The following is a 20114-nucleotide window of genomic DNA, read 5'->3' as shown; positions in this document are numbered from 1 at the left end:
CTTAAATTTGTTTAATATTTAACCATTCTCTTTCAACTTTTAAAATAAGTTATTGTTGGAAAAAGGCACAATATCTTATTGTTTTCAAACAGTTATATTACAAGATAATTTTCAAGATATCGTAACATTTTTTTTTTAATTGATTGATACAAAAATTATCATTAACTTTAAATTTTTTTTTTTATTTAATTAATTAGCAATAAAAAGTCAAATGTTTCATTGTGGCTAAATAACAATGAATGTTTCATGATAAGGGTAAAATTATACATTAAAACCTACAGTGATGTACTTTCACTAGTCAAATTGAGTTTTATCAGTTTTTTTATTTATTTAATATTGAACAATATTCAAATACTTTATAATTTTGGGAGTAACTTGTAAATGTCTATATGCATTTCTTTAAAGTTAAAAACTAGTTAATGATGAGTCAATATCAATTATTAATCAATTACTAAATTCGTGTTAATAGTTTTATTAAGTATACAATAAAATATAGTACAAGTGAATTTAATAATAAGTTATAAAAAGAAAAAGTTAAAAGAACACAATAAATATTAGAATAATTTAAATTGTTAGGAAGTATGACAAACATTTTTATCAGTCTTAAGCAGTTAGATATAATTAAATCTAACTATTCATTTAATAAAATCATTTTTTNATCAGTCTTAAGCAGTTAGATATAATTAAATCTAACTATTCATTTAATAAAATCATTTTTTGTCACTATTTGGTATGAACTCACACATAGAAACAATGAAATGTAAAAATATAATTAAAATATATTAAAAAATAATTGTTAAATGTTTTTTAAGTTTTCAATTATTTAATATTCTATAATAATAATTTAAGAGTAATTCGAATTAAATACATTGTTATTCACTTATATACTTGTACATAGATATACAATAAAATTTTACAAAAATATTTTTCAATATAATTTTGTTAACTCAACAAATTAAGTAAATATATTTATTGTTCATTAAAAACCTTAATTTTACTATTAAAATAAATATAACAATTTCAATATAAAAAATTTGAAAATTAATAACTACAATACTTAACCAAATTTTTAACTTGATTTTTCATAGTAAAATTTATATAAAGATAATATACAAATGCATTCCATAAAATATATTATTAGAAAATCAAATTTTATTCAATGTCAATTGGCTATTTTTAATTAAAAAAAAAAAAGGTAATACTTAACTTTAAAACATATTATTTGGAGAATATCGCAGATAAATGAATAATTTTATGCAAGATGGACAATAATAAATATGAATACAGTAAACTGTTATTAAAAAAACTTACTATCAAAATTATGGTAATACCAAACAGAACTCTATAATAATACTAAAAAAATGTTTAAATAATAATGAGAATTAATATTTTGAATGTTATAAAAGAATGTTAATTAAAGTAAAAATATTTTTAACATTTGTTAAAGTCAATTGTAAACTAATAACATAAAATACTAACAAACATCAATTAAGATTATAACATAATTTCACTAAGACTCTTTTGTATTTTTTTAATATAATTTATTTTGAAATGAAAATGTCTTATACAAAAAATTGAAAAATCACTATTGCTGACTGTATTCTGGTAATGGTTTTACAACTCCTTGGGTAAACGCATAATGAATACAGTTACACACAAACTTGTATTGATTCTAAAATAATAAAAGTTTATAAATGAATTTGAAAATAATAAAATAAATGTTAAAAGAAATATATAAAAAATTATAAAAATAATATTGACTATTAGTACATTGAACAAAAAATTGTCGATCTTAAAATAAAAAAATATGTATTTTCAAAATTAATAGAATTTTAAGTCACTTTAATCCAAGTCATTTTTTTTGTGCATCAACAGAATATATCTAAAGAGAAAACGTTTCTGGAAAACTGAGATAAAATTATCTACGTATTAACTATAAATTTTCGATTTTTGATATACACTTGTTATAGATCTTAAAAAAATGCAAAATTTTCAATTTCAAAAAAGTTTTTTTATTTTTGGCATTATCATTATATAAGTACTGGATATTAGCTCTCATCACACAGAAATCTTATCTTTATTGATTCAGGTCTATTAATAGACGCATGCTCTTTAGTCAATAAAAGTTTACTATCGTACATTGTTGAATCATAAAAAAAATGTATAGTTAAATTGAAACAGATTATTGTTGCGTTTATTACCATTAAAAACTAAAATAATGTTAAATTTGTATTTTAAATCCAAATAATTTTAAAAAGCAAACGTTTGATCAGTTTAAAATAATTTTAAGAAAAAAATTTTTTGAAATTTTTTTTTTCTATCATACCTTCAAATTAAAATGTTAACTGATCATCAAACTTTAATGGGGTTCCCATTAAAAAAATTATGGTTTTTTATTCTTGAAGAATAAAAAAAAATTAGTTTAACTACATATTTTATTAGTTTTTTAATCAAATAATATTTTTTTTTTTACGAAAATTAAAAACTTTCAATAGTGTCTAAGAAAATAAATGTCTTATATTTAATGCATTACTATGTATATTGTTTGTCATTTTTTGACTAGTATAGGAGCAAGAAGCTTAGTTTAATTTTAATTTAATAAAGTAGAAAATAAGGCTTAGCCCCCATAAAAATTAAAAATCCTATTAGATATTACAATTTTTGCATATTACAAAAAAATTTCTGAATAAAATGTTTTTGACCTACTCTTTACGCTGATATTAAAGACCTTTAATTATTACTTTCCTCCTTTTATATCATTTAAAGCCTTTAAACTTTTAAATTTTTTTTGTGTTGAACTATAAAATTAATTAGTAAGCTTACAGAGGTCTGGACCATCATAGCTCTTTGATCACGCATTTGACGAACAATTTCTAAAGGATAAACTGGCTGGCCAGCTTCTAGTAAGCACAATGCAGTTTCTAATAAGATAATCACTCCTGTACGTCCGATACCAGCTGAACAATGAACTACTATTGGTTCCACAACTCCAGCACGCTCTTTACGGACTGCTTCAACTAAATTTAATAAACGGTCTGAATCATCTGGTACACCATGATCAGGCCACAAACCATATTGTATTTGTGTAACAGGTCTCGTTTCATTAATCTACACAAATATTTTAATAAAAATATAAATGGGTTTCAAACATAAATGTAAATTAAAAAAAAATTGTTGGAGCAACATTAAATAATTAAGTTTTGTGTAAACATTTATAACAGTAGTTATACCGAAAAAGTTTTAAGACTTTGAACATGATACAATGTTTCAAAAATAAATTTCCGAATGGTACAAGAAAATTGAAAAGCATCTGGAGATTGTCAAGTGCATGGAACGTGTTATGATGCAGTAGTTCATTCAGTTGCACTGCTTGTTGTTAGTTCCTAGATGGGTAACTATACGGGAAGTTTAACAACGACACACTTTAAATTACTAATTAGCTCAATTATAATAAGATTACATCACATCAATCAACAGCTGGTGTAAAAATCTTATCTAACCAATAAAGTAGAGCCAACATCAAATAGTTTGGATAGAGGCTAAGGAAATTATGACATAAGTATGTGTCAAAGACAACAATTGTTGACATTGTTCAAGAAGTATAACTATTGAACAATAATCAATGAATGTATTTCATAGTACATTTGTACCTCAATGATAAACAGTACCATTTTTACTCTAAATTGCTCCAACGTTTAAGATAGAATGCATTTTGATACTAATATGAATTATTTGCTTATATACTAAAAATATTATACATAAAAATTTTTACTGTTAAATCAGTTAGTTCTAATTGACGATATACTAAAATATTTGATGTATCTGTTTCTTCAGAAACTGTTTTAACTATCAAGTTCAATTTTACTTCTAATGTTTCAGTAACAGGTGGCCAATATTTAGCACACTTTTGTCGACCTTTTTCAACAAGAGCTGTAACCATAACAATCAAATTGCTCCGTGATTCTAATACCATTTGCCAAAAATCACCAATAGTAGTCGGAAGAGGTCCTAAAAATATTTGATATAATTATTTATAAAAAATCTTGTGTTATAAGAACATAATTTTACACAAATTTACTTCATTTATTGTGTCATTCGTTTATTTCTTATACTATTAGCTTCGATGCGAAGCTGAGAAGGTATTGGTTTTACTAAGATGTGTTTATTTTTTTTGTCTGTTACCACTTTTTCTCAGCTCTCACCGAACTGATTTCTTTCAATGATACGTTAAAAGATCACAAATTGTATCTAGTCGAAGACATTACCCTCAAAAATTGGAAAAAATTCCCTCGTTCCCCGTAAATGGAGGAAACCTCCAAAAAAATTACGAATTTAAAAATTTTCGAAATTTTTTCAATTTTTTTACTTAAAAGTATCATAAATTTTTCAAAAATGAACATATCAATATAATTCTTTTTTATATAGATGCATGATGTCTTTACCTTTCATTTGGAATATTTTTTTCATACATTTAACCCTTAACCTGCCCACAAGGGGGGATTTAAAATGACAACTTTTTCACAAAAAATTTACTTTTTCAACTTAAATTTTGAAAGTGTTACGGAAAGTCTGACACTTTTATATATATCTTAAATTAAAGCTAATGTAATGTTCTTTATTATGCAAAAAAAAAATTTCGGACTTTATTTTATCTTCACGGTGAAAATGGCTACCGAATGCTATTTTTGTGTGAACATTTTCGATTTTGTATTTTACATTTTTAACTTCATTATGCTATAACTTTTTGAAAAATGTATGGATCAGTATTTTATATAGTTAATTTTATGACAATTAAAAAAATTGTATCGTTAAGATCAATATGCAGTCAGAAAGTTTTATAATTACTATTTATTGTAAATTTATCAGAAAAGCTCAATATTTTTTTGCATTTTTATGGTAATAGATAACTTAAATAGAAGTAATAGTAATAATTTCCTAGTAACTTTTGGTGTTTGAAAAGATTCTGCAATTAAAATATTCAGAAGTTAATTAATTTTAATGATTTACTTTAACTAAATGAACCAATCAAAAAAAAAAAAAATTTTAAATAGATATACTCAATAGAGCATATTATAAAATTTAATTATAATTATAAAAATCCATTGTTAATTCAGGAGAAATTAACAATCATTTTTTTTTAGAAATGATTTATATAGCAACATGTTACAAAAAAATTTGTAATATTATAGTCTAGTAGTAGCACACACAAATAGAGTTAATAAAATTATTAAATTACAAAGTAAAATGATTTCATTTTGTAGTTGAAACCTATCATTTCAAACTTCATTCGTTAATAAATATTTTGAAAACATTAGAAATGAATGATTTTAATTGTCTGTATGGAGAATATGGGATAAGTAACTGTTTAATTGATAAATTAGAATTTTTTTTTCAATTTTTGAGGGTAATATCTTCAACTAAATACTTTTGTAGTCATTTGACGTATCGATGAAAAAAGTAGGTCAAGTTAGAGCAGAGAAAATAAATGATAGTCACAAAAAAATATCTTCTCAACTTTACATCGAAGCTAAAACTTAAAATATAGTAAAATAATTTTAGTATTAATAAAAAACTTCTTCTCGCGAGTGGCGACTACAGTGATGGGATCCTTTATCTTTATTAAAGTTATTGAATCTAAATGAGATAAAAATCAAAGGAGTTAAAAATTTATATTAACTTAAAAAGAATTAAGAAAAAATGCAAAAAATTCATTGCCATACGAGGGTTGAAACCTCGTATCCCAAACGTGTAAAACATGACTTCTACCAACTCGACAACCATACATCGTTCCCCTTGCTTGAAAAAATTGGCTATTTAAGCTAGTTTAAATTTCAAAGTTATTTTTCTCCACTTAAAAGATGCAAACAAATTTAAATAAGTTTAACTTTCTATGCTATATTAATTTTTAGCTTCGATGCGAAGCTGAGAAGGTATTACATTACCCTCAAAAATTGAAAAAAATTTCCCTCGTTCCCCATAAATGGGGGAAACCTCCAAAAAAATTACAAATTTAAAAATCGCTAATTTTTGAATTTTTTTTTACTTAAAACTGCCATAACTTTTTCAAAAATACATATCAATGAATACATATCAATACATATCAATGAAAAAACATATCAATATAATTTTTTTTTTATAGATGCATGATGTCTTTACCTATCATTTGGTATATTTTTTTCATACATTTAACCCTTAACTTGCCCACAAGGGGCGATTTAAAATGACAACTTTTTCACAAAAAATTTACTTTTTCAACTTAATTTTGTAAGTGTTCTGGTAAGTCTGACACTTTTATATATATCTTAAATTAAAGCTAATGTAATTTACTTTATTATGCAAAAAAAAAATTCGGACTTTATTTTATCTTCATGGTGAAAACAGACATCAAAGTTTTTAAAAAAAATACGATTTTTGTAAAAAAATTCTTTTTTATATTTTTAACTTTAGAATGCTATAACTTTTTGAAAGATGTATGGATCAATATAATTTTTTTTTATATAGATGCATGATGTCTTTACCTATCATTTGGTANTTTTTTTTTTATAGATGCATGATGTCTTTACCTATCATTTGGTATATATTTTTTTTATATCTGACCCTTTACCTGCCCACAGGGGGGGTTTTAAAATGACAACTTTTTCACAAAAAATTTACTTTTTCAACTTAATTTTTGAAAGTGTTACGGAAAGTCTGACACTTTTATATATATCTTAAATTAAAGCTAATGTAATTTACTTTATTATGCAAAAAATGTCGGACTTTATTTTATCTTCACGGTGAAAATGGCTACCGAATGCTATTAATTTGTGAAAATTGTCGATTTTATTTTTTACATTTTTAAATTTATAATGCTATGACATATTGAAAAGTGTATGGATCAACACAATTTTTTTATGAGAAATAAAATTTTTTAATAATCCCTTTTTCATTCGACATACTTTATCTGAATCAGGATATTAATAACGAACTAGCAGATCAAGTTGTTTTTGGTATATTCCACGAATTTTTTAAAATTAAACACTATCTAAAGATTTGCATCGAAGCGTTTTTTTTTATAGTGATTTTAATCACTGTCAGATATCATAATACTTGATCCAACTATGCCACGTCACCACTGTGCCGCGATCCCCCTGTGCTGGGTTTTTATTTATATAATATTTATGAAAATCTATACTCCTCTTGTAAGGTATTTTAAAATAAAATAAAATACAAAACCCTGAATTTTAACACAAAAATAGCATATTTTTGAATACGGTAGTTATTTTTACCATGAAGACAAATCCAGAGGTCAATTTTTTTTTTTCAAATTAACGTATATTACATAAGCTTTATTNGCTCTGTACGAACTGTTAAGTCAAATATACGAGACTGGGAAAATTCCGAGAGATTTTGGATGTAGCAGATTAGTTATCCTACCAAAAAAACCTAGAGCAAACCAGTGCGAAAATTTTAGGACCTTAAGCTTGATATCGCATGCGGCTAAATTACTGGCAATAATTGTAAGCAAAAGAATAAGGAAGAGGATAGAAGCCAGATTAGCAAACGATCAATATGGTTTCCGGAAGAACAAAGGAACCAGGGAGGCTATTTTAGGTCTGAGAGTAATACTTGAAAAGCAAATTGAGAGACAAAAAATCACTTATATGGCCTTTGTAGACCTAGAAAAAGCATTCGATAGCATAAATTGGACAAGTCTCTTTAAAATTTTGGAAGAAACAGAGATAGATTTTAAAGACAGACGTATTCTTTATAAGATTTATGAAGAACAAGAATCCATTATTAACATTAATACAACAACAGTGACTGCCAGAATCCAAAAAGGTGTGAGACAAGGGTGCCCACTTTCACCTGCATTGTTTAATGTATTTATTGAAAAAGCAATAAACGTCATAAAGCTTTGGTTAAAACAAAAAGGAATTGTAGTGAAAATAGGAGGGGAAGCTTCGCTTCGCTGATGATATAGTCGTTCTTACAACATCTGAGGAAGACATACAAGTAGCGTTAAATGCAATAAATACTACGTTCAAAGAATATAGTCTGAAAATAAACGCAGCCAAGATCAAAGCCCTAGTATGCTACAAGAAAGACATACCATATATAAATATAACATTAGAAAACAAAGAAATTATCCTAGTAGACTATTTCAAATACTTAGGCAGCATTATAACAGACGACGGGAAATCAACCAAGGAAATCAGGAGCAGGATAGGTCAAGCAAAGAATACATTCCTTAAAAAGAGAAAAATACTAACATCAAAAAATATGAACATAGTAACGAAGAAACGGCTCATAAAAACATACGTCTGGAGTGTGGCATTATACGGAAGTGAAACCTGGACAATTAATAAGAAAGAAAAAGATATGTTAGAAGCTCTGGAGATGTGGTGTTGGAGAAAGATGCAGAGAATAAGCTGGATTGATAAAAGATCAAATGAAGACATCCTGAGGACAATAGATGAAAAACGAACACTGATTGACATTATAAAGAGAAGGAGATGGCAGATGATAGGACACACGTTGAGGCATGGAGATGAATTGCATAGTTTAATAATTGAAGGAATGATAGAGGGTACAAGATCAAGAGGAAGACCTAGAACGAGGTACATTAGCCAAATAATGCAGGATGCAGGGGTCACTTCCTACAGGGAGCTTAAAATTATGGCGAATAATAGAGAAAAATGGAGAAGCCATTTATTGTAAACACATTTGTTAAAAACCAATCTTCGGATTGAAAAAAAAAAAAAAAACATAAGCTTTAATTTAAGATATATATAAAAGTGTCAGTATTTCTGGAACACTTTAAAAAATTTAATTGAAAATGACCTAGTTTCAATACCCATGTTTAAAGTTTTGACCCCCCATGTTAAAGGGGTATAATCCGATTTACAAAAAAAAAGGGTGTCAGATGAAAGGGGTATATAAAAAAACCCAGCACAGGGGGGTCGCGGCACAGTTGTGACGTGGTATAGTTGGATCAAGTATAATGATATCTGACAGTGATTAAAATCACTATCAAAAATAAACGCTTCGATGCAAATCTTTAGATAGTGTTTAATTTTAAAAAAATTGGTGTTTTATTCCAAAAGCTACTTGATCTGCTGGTTCCTTATTAATATCTCGATTAAGATAAAATATGTCGAATGAAAAAGGGTTTATTAAAAAATATTATTTCTCATAAAAAAATTGTGTGGATCCATAAACTTTTCAATAAGTTATAGCATTATAAAGTTAAATATAATATAAATCATAAAATCGAGAATTTTCACACGAAAAAAGCATTCGGTAGCCATTTTCGCCGTGAAGACAAGTCTAGAGGTTAATTTTTTTTTTTTCAAATTAAAGTATTTTACATTAACTTTAATTTAAGATATATATAAAAGTGTCAGACCTTCCGGAACATTTTCAAAAGTTATGTTGAAAAAGTTAATTTTTTGTGAAAAAGTTGTCATTTTAAATCCCCCCCTGTGGGCAGGTTAAGTGTCAGATTTACAAAAAAAATATACCAAATGATAAGTAAAGACATCAAGCATCTATATAAAAAAAAATTATATTGATATGTTCATTTTTGAAAAAGTTAGAGCATTATTAAGTTAAAAATATAAAAAAAAATTATTTTACAAAAATCGTAATTTTTTATTAACTTTGATGTCAACTTTCACCACGAAGACAAGTCCAGAGGTCAAATTTTTTTTTTTCAAATTAAAGTATATTACATAAGCTTTAATTTAAGATATATATAAAAGTGTCAGTCTTTCCGGAACATTTTCAAAAGTTAAGTTGAAAAAGTTCTACTTTCTATACGCATTTTAAAAGGTTTGCACCCCCCCTGTATAAAGGGAAAAGGTCCGATTTAAAAAAAAAAGTATGTCGTATGAAAGAGGTATATATAAAGTATTTATTGTCAAAGAATAGAGTTGATTCATGCATTTTTTAAAAAGTTATAGCAACATAATGTTAAAAAATGTAAAATATAATATCAAGAATTTTTCCAAAAAAATAGCATATTTTTGCATACGGTAGTCATTTTCACCATGAAGACAAGTCCAGAGGTCAATTTTTTTTTTTTCATTTAATTTAAAAATACATTCAATATGTATAAATAATATACAAGACTTAAATAAAAAAAAGAGTAGTTTGCTGAAATTGTTAAGCAATACTTAATTATGCACTATCAGTTAAAATTAATAACTGACCTTGAGTAGCAATGTATCTGTTAATTATCCCTGACCCAGGAATTTCCATATTAATATAATTGGCATTAATGTAATCATTTTGTCCATCTTTTAGAATATATCTTGTACAATCATCTATGATTAAAAAAAGCATTATGTTTTGTTTAAAAATAATTTTTTTATTATTTATTACTAACATGGTGCTATATCACGATATCTATTTTTATGAATATTTGGTGTTGCTCTGGCGCAATCCATTGAAGCTCCTGGTTTATGTCTATATAATTGTTCAAACTGAGTCAATAATGATCCACTAGCCAATCCATCACCAAGCAATAAAATTGATTGAAGCAATGGATCAGATGACATGATATTTGCCGGTGAATCTGGTATATATTGGAATATGGGCTCTTCTTCTTTATTTTTTAAACAATCTTCATTACCTTTAAATAATTAAAAAAAATAAACATAACAATACTATCTTCATTTATATTCGTAATACTATAAATTTAACATTTGTATATATACACTGTATCATAGCAATAAAATAATAAATTAGTTATAACATAATAACCAAAAGATGTATTTTAAAGAAAATCTCAAACCCATAAAAAAACCTTTGATTATTAGTGATTTTTTTAAGTAGTAAAACTATAAATACTTTTTTGTTGCACAGTTAAAATCAATTTTCCACCATGTTCAAGATCTCGAGCAGCTCTAATTAAATTAACAACATCATCGTGCACCATATCACTAACTTCTTGCCCATTAATCATCAAAACCTACAAAAGTAGCCTTATTTAATGACTTTAGACAAACAATTCTAACTTAAAGATTTTTTAAGTAGTAGTTTAATGAATATGTCCTGCAATATTTTACTTGCTTAGATAAAAACTATACATTAGAAGTGTGAAGAGACACATGGATCAACAGTAGTTAGCTTTATATTAATGTTATAATTAACACTATATTTTAAATTTATAATGAAAGAGCATCATTTTTTTCTCAAAATATGTCACTAGTTACAATGAGCTATCCCTGTTAGCTCCAATATAGAAGATCACACAAAAATTAACAACATACAACAGGTTACCTACCTACCTACCTACCTGAAAGTTGATTTTTAAATATTTTCATATCAGTTCATCTGCATGTAATATGTGTAATACTATATTGCTAAAAGATTGCTTAACTCTTTTAAGTCATAGTTAGAAAAAAAAAATACTACTTTTTAAACTAATAACCATGTTTCTTTTCAGTTGCTTCTAAATAATATCGACTCACTTGATCTCCTTCACAAAGTTTTGGTTGAGCTCTATATGCTGATGTATTAGGAACTACACGTGATACCACAATTGGCATTCCTAAATCAGAACCTCCTCTAACATTAAATCCAAATCGACCTTGTTTATCAGCACACATATGGATACAAACAACATTATTATCACCTTCCTAAAAAATAATAAATTTTTATGCAATTAATATTACTCAAACCATACTTTGGAAATTTCACATACCAATGATGATTCTGTATCATAAGCTGGAATATCATAGATGCTACTTGACATGTCATCATCAACATAATTCATTAAAGAACGGCCATTAACAGTTAAACCATTTATACTGCTACTGCTGCTAGGGTGAATAACAGATGACATGAACCCTCCTTCACTATAAATTAAAACAAATTATTATTAAAATTACAGAATTTTTTTAAACTTTAATTACTCGTCTGATATAACTAAAGAAGGTGGTCCCCAGGCAGGTCTAGGATCTTTATCAAGTGATGTCACTTTATTGTCATGTGTCCCTTTTAAAGTTGAAGATCTAATAATTGATTTTGAAGATGTTTTGTTTTCGGTATTATTATTTATATGAATGGCATTTTTAGAAGTACATCTGCTACTAAATCTAAAATTTAATACATATTAATATGTATGAATTAGATATATACTTATACATACTTCATTTTTATTAGGTTATTAAGTTATATAACTTACAAATATTATGCTTCATAATTTTTTTTAAGCTATAAATTAACACATTTAAAAATATAAATTATCTTTGAATTTTTATTTGACAAACATTTTTTAATTATTACAACTCTTGAGCTAATTATATTCCTCACAAGAAAATAAAAAGATACTATATAAATTACCAATATCTTAAAAACAGACTTTAGGCCATTAAAAAATACATGGTTTTTAAAAAACAAAATTTTTTTTTGTCTCCTTCTGTGGGTGGATACAGCTCATACTGTTGTATGAGTTATAATGTTGTATTTATAATGAATACTTCATCTATGTTACACGCTCACTCTATGTATTAAAATTATTGTAACATATACTAAAATTTTTTCTAAAAAAAGGCTAAAAACATCAAAAGATTTAAAGAAATGTATTTATATATTTTTCTTATCAAAGATAAACACTAAAAAATATATATGATTTTTTTTAATTGAAATAAAGGCCATTGCCCATGATTACATGCATATCACAATAAACTAGCTATTTAAACAATTAGATTAGGTTAACAATGAAAGTGAATAAAAGTTGGTCACTAGCATATAAGTTATACAGATATTATATTAAATTAAATGGTTCGGTAGCCTTAAGGAATTTTGTAATCATTTGTACAGAGTTAAGGTCTTGTTTCAGAGATTGGGTAAGGTGGTGAGGTATCCCATGTGCCTCTCTTTGATGTTCATACTTTTGACAATTTGTGAAAATATGTTTGACAGAATTAGTGACTCCGCAAATCTTGTATATTGGTGGAGTATAGTTGTTCATTAAATACCCATGAGTTAGGTGTGTGTGTCCAATTCTGAGCCTGTCAATGATGACTTGGTGTTTGTATAGTATGTCGAGATATGGACATTTTTGGGTGTTTTGTTTTATTTTGTGTAATTTAGTTTCAGTGCTTATTCATTCTTGTTGCCATAAAAGTAGAAATTTTGTATTAATAGTTGATTTGATGTCTTCGATAGTGCATAAAGTTGTTATTGCTATATTATCAGCTTTTGTAGTTTCTTTTGCTAGTATATCTGCCTTTTCATTTCCTTGGATTAATGAGTGTCCTGAAACCCATATAATTTTTATAGATATACCTTTGTGGTGTATTGAGTGGACTGTGTTTTGTATTAAATTGACCAGAAAGTTTAAGTTAAATGGATTATCTATGCTGGTAATTGTGCTGAGAGAATCGGTTAAGATAATTGAGTTTCGATATTGTTTTATTGAATATACTCAAGTGCCTTCAGTATAGCATATGTTTCAGCTGTATATATATAACAATGTTTTGGTAACTATAGGTCTTATAGGAGTTTTCAAGTAATATAGATAATCCTACTCCTTCAATCTTAGATGCATCAGTGTATAATTTGTTCCAGTTTTGGTAATTGTTCATAAGTTCTATAAATTTGGTATTGTAAATTATTTGAGGAGTTAGGGCAAGTGGTGTAGTTCATAGTTGATATCTAATATATTTCATCATTCTGGGAATATTCTAAATTTCCTAGGGATCATTCCTTCTGTATTAACTATGAGTAAGTATATCATTAGTTTTTAGTTTAGCGCCAAATTTTAATGTGACCTGTTCTTATAATTTTATGGAGGGAATGCCAGATATATTATATATAAGGCTTAATTTGAATGCTCTTAGAGCATAACATATGTCAGCATTGTGTATAGTGTTAAGTAAGTTGATTGTATTGCAGAAGACAATACAAAGGATCCATACTCCAATTTAGAAAGAGTTAGTAATTTATAAATGGTAAGTAATGTTCCCGACGGAGCTACCCATTGAGTGTGTGCAATAGATTTGATTAGGTTGAGTTTAGTTACACATTCTTTTTTTAGATTACTCTCATGTTGCTTCTAGCTGCATTTATGGTCGAATGTAATTCCCAAGATTTTTATTACTTTACAGTTGGGAATTTGGGTATAACACCCAAATTCCCATTTATTCTTTATTCATATTAATATTAATATTAATATTCATATTATTTCTATAACAGAAATAAATGTTAAATTGGTATATTTTCTTTTTTTTTGTAAATAGGATACATTTAGATTTAGTGGTAGAGAAGGAGAACCCAGATATTTTAGACCATCCTTCTAGTTTATTTATGGTGTCTTGAAGGGATGATTGAAAGTTTGACAAACTCTAACCTGAGCAGAAGATATTTACATCATCAGCATATATTGTTGTGTATGCTGCTATTTAGAATTTCAGGGTTAAAGCATTCATCACTGCTCACTCTGCTGAAGAGAGATGCTGCAAAGAGTAAGATCTATGACTGAAAAAGTACCATTTGAGGGGTTCAATCTTGTGTAATCGACCTTATTTAGTAGAGTAATATTGCTATCTTCTAGTAGCTACTCCATTATTCGACCTTTGCTGTTAGTGGAGTCGGAGCCCCATGAGGTGCCATGACTGTTGAAGTCTCTCATTAGTAAAAATGATTTGGGGAGTTGATTAATAATGTGTCTCATATCAGAAGCTGAAAAACTGGTTTCGTTAGGTATATATATATGTTACCAATGGTAAATGTTTTTTCCATTGTAATGGATATTGCTATAACTTAAAATTTTTAATTGATTAGTATTTGCTTATTGGGATACATTTGTTTTATTAATATAGCAATACCACCACTTGCTCTGATGCAGTTAATACGGATAGTGAAATATAATGTAAAAGAGATTGGGAGTATTTCAGTATCTTCAAGATTAATGTATATTTGTTTACGACTACTTAGAATGTGGCTGTACTTAGCCAAGTTAGTAACTAATTTGAATATTGTCATTTGGGAGACGGGGTAATACCAAGATTTTTAATAGCTTCTACGATAAATTCATTAAGTATGGTTGAACAGACGTTTGATATTAGAACTTATTTAGCTGGATTGATAAGATATCAAATTTTAATAGAAATTTCATTAGTTATGACTGGATGAGATTTCATAATTTTGTCAACTATATCTTTTTGGGAGAAATATATTGTTAATTTTTTATTAGAGAGTCTAAATTCTGAAAAAATAGAGGAAAGAGAAACAGAATTTTAATAATGTATTCAATTTGAGGCATGCCTTCTATACTATTGAATATTATTGCGTTTTGTCTGGCAGGATAATGATAAGTAGAATTGGTGGTAGCCTTAGCATAATTTAGAGGATAATAATTACTGAATTATTATTAAATTATTTAATTCAGTATTTTTTCCCTTATTAGAGGGGAAAGATCTCCATAGGTGATTGTTTACCAAAGAGATAGTTTAATGTTATAGTAGTAGAAATGTACATACCAGTTTATTTATAGCACAATATCATGTAATTTACACAATAAGATAAGACACAGTACTATTCTAATATATGTCTATTCAGTATGAAGATAAAACACGTTCTGATATATGATTTTAACTTAGTACAAAATTTTTAATTAATAATATAAATAATTATAATTAATAATTGTAAAAATTATTTAATAAAAAAATAATGCAAAATATTTGCTGGATCAAAAATTATTAAACTGGGTTGGTCACTTGTATACATATTTGTTTTAAATAGTATTAAATATAAAATTAGTAAATTTCATCAATTTTTGGTATTTAAGTGTGTATGGTTAATAATTAACCACTTCATTTAATGCAATAATCTTATCATTTATAATTTCCAAAAAAATATATTAATATTGTCAATTTTTTTTTTTTTTTTTGACTGAACATTATTATAAAATGTTCACTACTTTTATAATCAATTTTTAAATTAAGGAAGGTGACCTTTTATTGTATACTTTTTATTTGAAGAATTATTTGGAAAATAATGTGAAACTTGAGCAGCAAAACTATATTTGAGTTATGCTAAAATTTTAGTTAATGAAGTATTATATTAAATAATACTTTCCAAGAGTCTTTGATGCCAACCTTAAAAGTCTTCTATTTTTGCTTATTATGTATAATTTCCTACCAGTCTTCTACTTTCATCGCTTTCTTGGTCTACCCCTCTTCTTTTCACGTTAGGTTGGTACTCTATAATTGTCCTCACAGCCTTTGATTCATCTCTTTTAATAACAAATTCAAACCATTGCAATCATTGTGCATTTGTGTAATTGGTTACCTTTAGGCTTTGTGTTACTTATCAGGTTTTTAGCATTTGTCCTTCTCCGCCAGGAAACAAACTCATCATTATATAATCACTATAGATTTTTCTCAATATCCAATTCTCAAAAGAGAGTACCCTTAACTCCATTTGTGCTGTTATTCATACCATTATATTATCTATTTCTGTGGAGTCCAAAGGGTACTGTCTTTCTGGCAAAATTAAGTATCTCTCTGAATCTTTGGTTTTTAATATCTTCTATTTCAGGAAAAGGTTTAATTAAGTAGTTTGATCATAGTATGGATAAGGCTTCACGTTTGCACATTATGTGGAATGAGTTTAAATAAGTAACCATGTTCTGTTAGTAGATTAGTCAAAGTCCTTATTTGATTTTTAGTTATGCTATAAAGATCACCCAGCTGTAGACCAAGGGTCTTGATAAACATTTTAGATTGTTTAGCTACTACCAAGTACTTCCATATTTTCCTGTGTTGTTCTTTGCACCAATTCTTGGGTAGCGGTTTGAGCAATTACTCAGTGAGTTTCACCACCGGTCTGGCTCAACATATGTGTATGTAGTGGAATAATAATAGTTTTGTTTCAATCCTACAGAATCCTTTTTTCTTTCCATATGTTTAATATTTTTCATACTTCATAATTTTCGCGAACAAGTTTCTCACTCTACCATTCGAATAATCTGTGTTTTGTATTGCTCAGTAATTCTTCACATATTTCTTATTTTTTCTCTGTAAGGTTCTTTTACATACCCTACATTCTTGTTCAAAGAGTTTCTTTGCTTCTGGTGTGTTTAACCCAAGATAGTTATGATAGATATCACTACTTTTTATTATTGCTCTTCTATACTTTGCATTAAACCATTTCTTTATTTAGTTTTGTGATACGCCCACTGTTTTTTTTGGTGCTTTAATAATTGTATCTCTAGTAGACTCCTAATGATGTCCATCACTTTGCTTGTTTGCATTTAATTAATTTTCTAATTCTTCCTTTCTAATATGTATTTTGGCTGTTAACATTGAACTTGGGCACTTTGATCTTTTATTTGTATTTTTTGCATGATTGCGGATATCTTTCAATAATTAAAAAACGAGTCACAGTCAGCTCCTCTGTAACTCTATACATCAGTTTTGCTAGATCTAAACCTTTTTCTATAAGAAGATGATCTATTTGGTTTGTCGTTTGTCTATCTGGTGCACTCCAAGTCACTTTATGTATTCTTTTATGGCAAAATGTATTATTATTGACAACCATATTCTTAGATACCCCAAATGTATTATTTACCATTTCTATACTAATTTAGTTTATTAATGAAAAGTTATACTGTATTAACAATCCTGACATAATTAACTATCAACAATATTTATAATAAGTACACTAATTTGAACTTAAGAATATATACTGACTTAACAAATATTATAAAATTACAAGCTTTTATTGAGCTTTGTAAAACTAGAAAAAAATTAAAGTAAGCATAGAAAGTACCTTAAGAATGTTCGATGAGGACGAGATTGTGATATTCTACTATCTTCTATAGTTTGTAATTCTGTTCTTCCAGAGAATGAAAACCTCGATCCAAACTGTAAGGAACCAGGTAATAATCTACGGATACCACGATTATTTGAAGGACATATTGGTTGATTTAAGCGAAAAAATGAATGATATTCAACACAAGTTTTCCATAGATTTTTCGAAGATCGATAAGTCATCATATTAAATCCCAAAACAGTGTCATAATTTTCACACTATTAATTATATATAAATGATAATTTTTATTGCAATATGACTATATGGTTAGAATGATACTTTTACACACCAATTCTCTTCGTAGTTGAACAAAAAAATGTCTTCTCTTAAAAGATATTTTTACAATTTTTGCCCATGATAAAGTATTTATACGAATATTATTTTGAAACACAACTAAACCATTACAGGTAACACCAATATCTAATTCCTTATCACTAGAATCCTACATTTTTTAAAGCATTAATTTTTTATTAAGTAATCGTTTAAAAAGCATATAATTCAACATTTGATTATACTTTTGCTTTGTGTAAATCAACACCATACATTTCTAGCTTTTTTCCATGGTCTAAGAAATTGAACTCGGCATCAGCAGGAGATTGACCTCTTTTTTTTTAAATATATATTTAAAAAAAAATTATATTAAAATATTATTATTTACTTTTTAGTGTGTATTTACTTATGCAATTTATGTAATTCAGAAATTTTCTTTTCCATTTGTTCAGTTTGGCCAGGTACGAGAATCATGCCTGATATGTAACCTGGTTTGTGTTCGTCAGGATGATAATCACCCAACTCAGCTAAAATAATAATTTATTTTATGTTATTGATATTGAGTTAATTTTTAAATAATATTATACAGGGTGTTCAGTAAGTCAGGAAATGGGTTTCTATTGTTCTCATTGTTACAAACAATGAGAACAATAGAAACCCGTTTCCTGACTTACTGAACACTCTGTATATATTTATATAAATATATTAGTTCTTTAAATATTTACCCTTAAATTTAATGAACTATACCAAAAACACCAACTAATTTTTATTTATTTGTAAGTTTTATAATTTCAAAAAAGGTAGAGATTGAACCCCAATAATCTCCTTATCTACTACATTTATATTTAGCCATGATAAAAAAATTATAATTAGAAACTAAAAGAAAAAGAGGGGAAAACACATAATAAATATAATCGTCAAAATCCCTGATATTTCATGGTTTGTCAGACTTGTGGCAACCATGAAAGTAAAATTCACAGGGGATACTTACAAGGGGAGGTCACGGTGATGGGGTCACCGATTTTCATAAAATTTATATAGATCTAATCTATATTGAATATAGAATCAGACGTATTTGGAATTTTTTGCCAATGCCCCCCTAAGTAGAGAAAATTGACTTTGAAAATTTTTAACTAGCTTAAATAGGGTCATTTTTCTTCCGAACAACAATTCGTGTTATGGTCCAGTCGACAGTACGTGATCCTCTAATACGTACAGGCTCGGGATCCACTCTCACCACCACCTTATGAAATTTTTTGCTTTTTTTTTCACTGTTTTTTCTTTGAATCAGGGTGTGAAAAAAACCAGGTTTTTTAGGAAAAAACCCAAAAAAACCGGGTTTTTTTGGTTTAAACCAGGTTTTTTCGGTGTAAACCAGGTTTTTTCGGTTTAAACCAGGTTTTTTCGGTTTAAACCAGTTTTATTCCCATATGTTATAATTTGTAGTACATATAATATATTTTGTAATAAAAAACATAGCAAAGAATAATTTTATAAAATATAACTCATACTTCACCAGAGAATAATTAAAAAAAAAAAAACTAACTAAAATCACTCTAAATTTTGCTACATTGATGTTTAAAACATTGATATATAGCATTGTTTTACAAATCAAGAATATCTAAATTAGGTAAAATGTACTTACCAAGTGTATAACTGAGAGCATAGTAGTACATGGCAGAATTGATTAAAACTTTGATAAGAAAAATATTAGAAATAAAGATTTACAGAAATGTTAATCACACAAAGTAACAATAATATTTATTTATTTAACGATTTGAACAGAAATGCCAGTTTGGCAGCCTTTTCTACCCCTAATTGATTCCTCAATTTACTGTGTACAAAACCAAAGGTAGAAAAAATTCTTTCAACACCCGCAGATGTTGCCTTTGCAGTCATGAGTTGTTCTATAACTAATAGTTCTTTTGATGAAATGCAGTCTTTTAAAGTTGACAAAGACTGCCACCAATGTAGAGCATCCACTTTGTTCACAACTTTATCCTCAAATAACGGCCCATTAAATGGCTCTGCGCGAA

The 20114-nt window shown here is 27.1% G+C and overlaps 1 protein-coding gene and 1 long non-coding RNA gene across 2 annotated transcripts in view; both read right to left on the bottom strand.

Moving 5' to 3' along the window:
• Positions 1 to 1192: 1192 nt before the first annotated feature.
• Positions 1193 to 20114, bottom strand: part of LOC126899553 (tyrosine-protein phosphatase non-receptor type 4) — a 25016-nt gene continuing 6094 nt past the window's right edge. Inside the window, exons 6-18 of the mRNA XM_050674571.1 lie at positions 18485 to 18605; positions 18324 to 18411; positions 18098 to 18250; positions 17767 to 18026; positions 11901 to 12083; positions 11690 to 11843; positions 11457 to 11624; positions 10834 to 10954; positions 10370 to 10615; positions 10194 to 10307; positions 3773 to 4008; positions 2824 to 3108; positions 1193 to 1672 (exon numbers count right to left, since the gene is read on the bottom strand). Of these exons, the coding sequence (XP_050530528.1) occupies positions 1586 to 1672; positions 2824 to 3108; positions 3773 to 4008; positions 10194 to 10307; positions 10370 to 10615; positions 10834 to 10954; positions 11457 to 11624; positions 11690 to 11843; positions 11901 to 12083; positions 17767 to 18026; positions 18098 to 18250; positions 18324 to 18411; positions 18485 to 18605 (2216 nt within the window). The 3' untranslated portion in view covers positions 1193 to 1585. The remainder of the gene's footprint in view (positions 1673 to 2823; positions 3109 to 3772; positions 4009 to 10193; positions 10308 to 10369; positions 10616 to 10833; positions 10955 to 11456; positions 11625 to 11689; positions 11844 to 11900; positions 12084 to 17766; positions 18027 to 18097; positions 18251 to 18323; positions 18412 to 18484; positions 18606 to 20114) is intronic.
• LOC126899597 (uncharacterized) lies at positions 5152 to 10185 on the bottom strand. The gene is made up of 3 exons (XR_007702627.1): positions 7417 to 10185; positions 6564 to 7335; positions 5152 to 6518 (listed from the first exon to the last, which is right to left on the bottom strand). It is a non-coding gene; the product is annotated as an uncharacterized LOC126899597 (long non-coding RNA).

Source organism: Daktulosphaira vitifoliae, unplaced genomic scaffold (genome assembly GCF_025091365.1).
Source record: "Daktulosphaira vitifoliae isolate Bord-2020 unplaced genomic scaffold, ASM2509136v1 Scaffold_2, whole genome shotgun sequence".
Taxonomy (NCBI): Eukaryota; Metazoa; Arthropoda; class Insecta; order Hemiptera; family Phylloxeridae; genus Daktulosphaira; species Daktulosphaira vitifoliae.
Note: the sequence above shows the minus strand (reverse complement) of the source record. Positions and strands in the feature narration are given on the sequence as shown.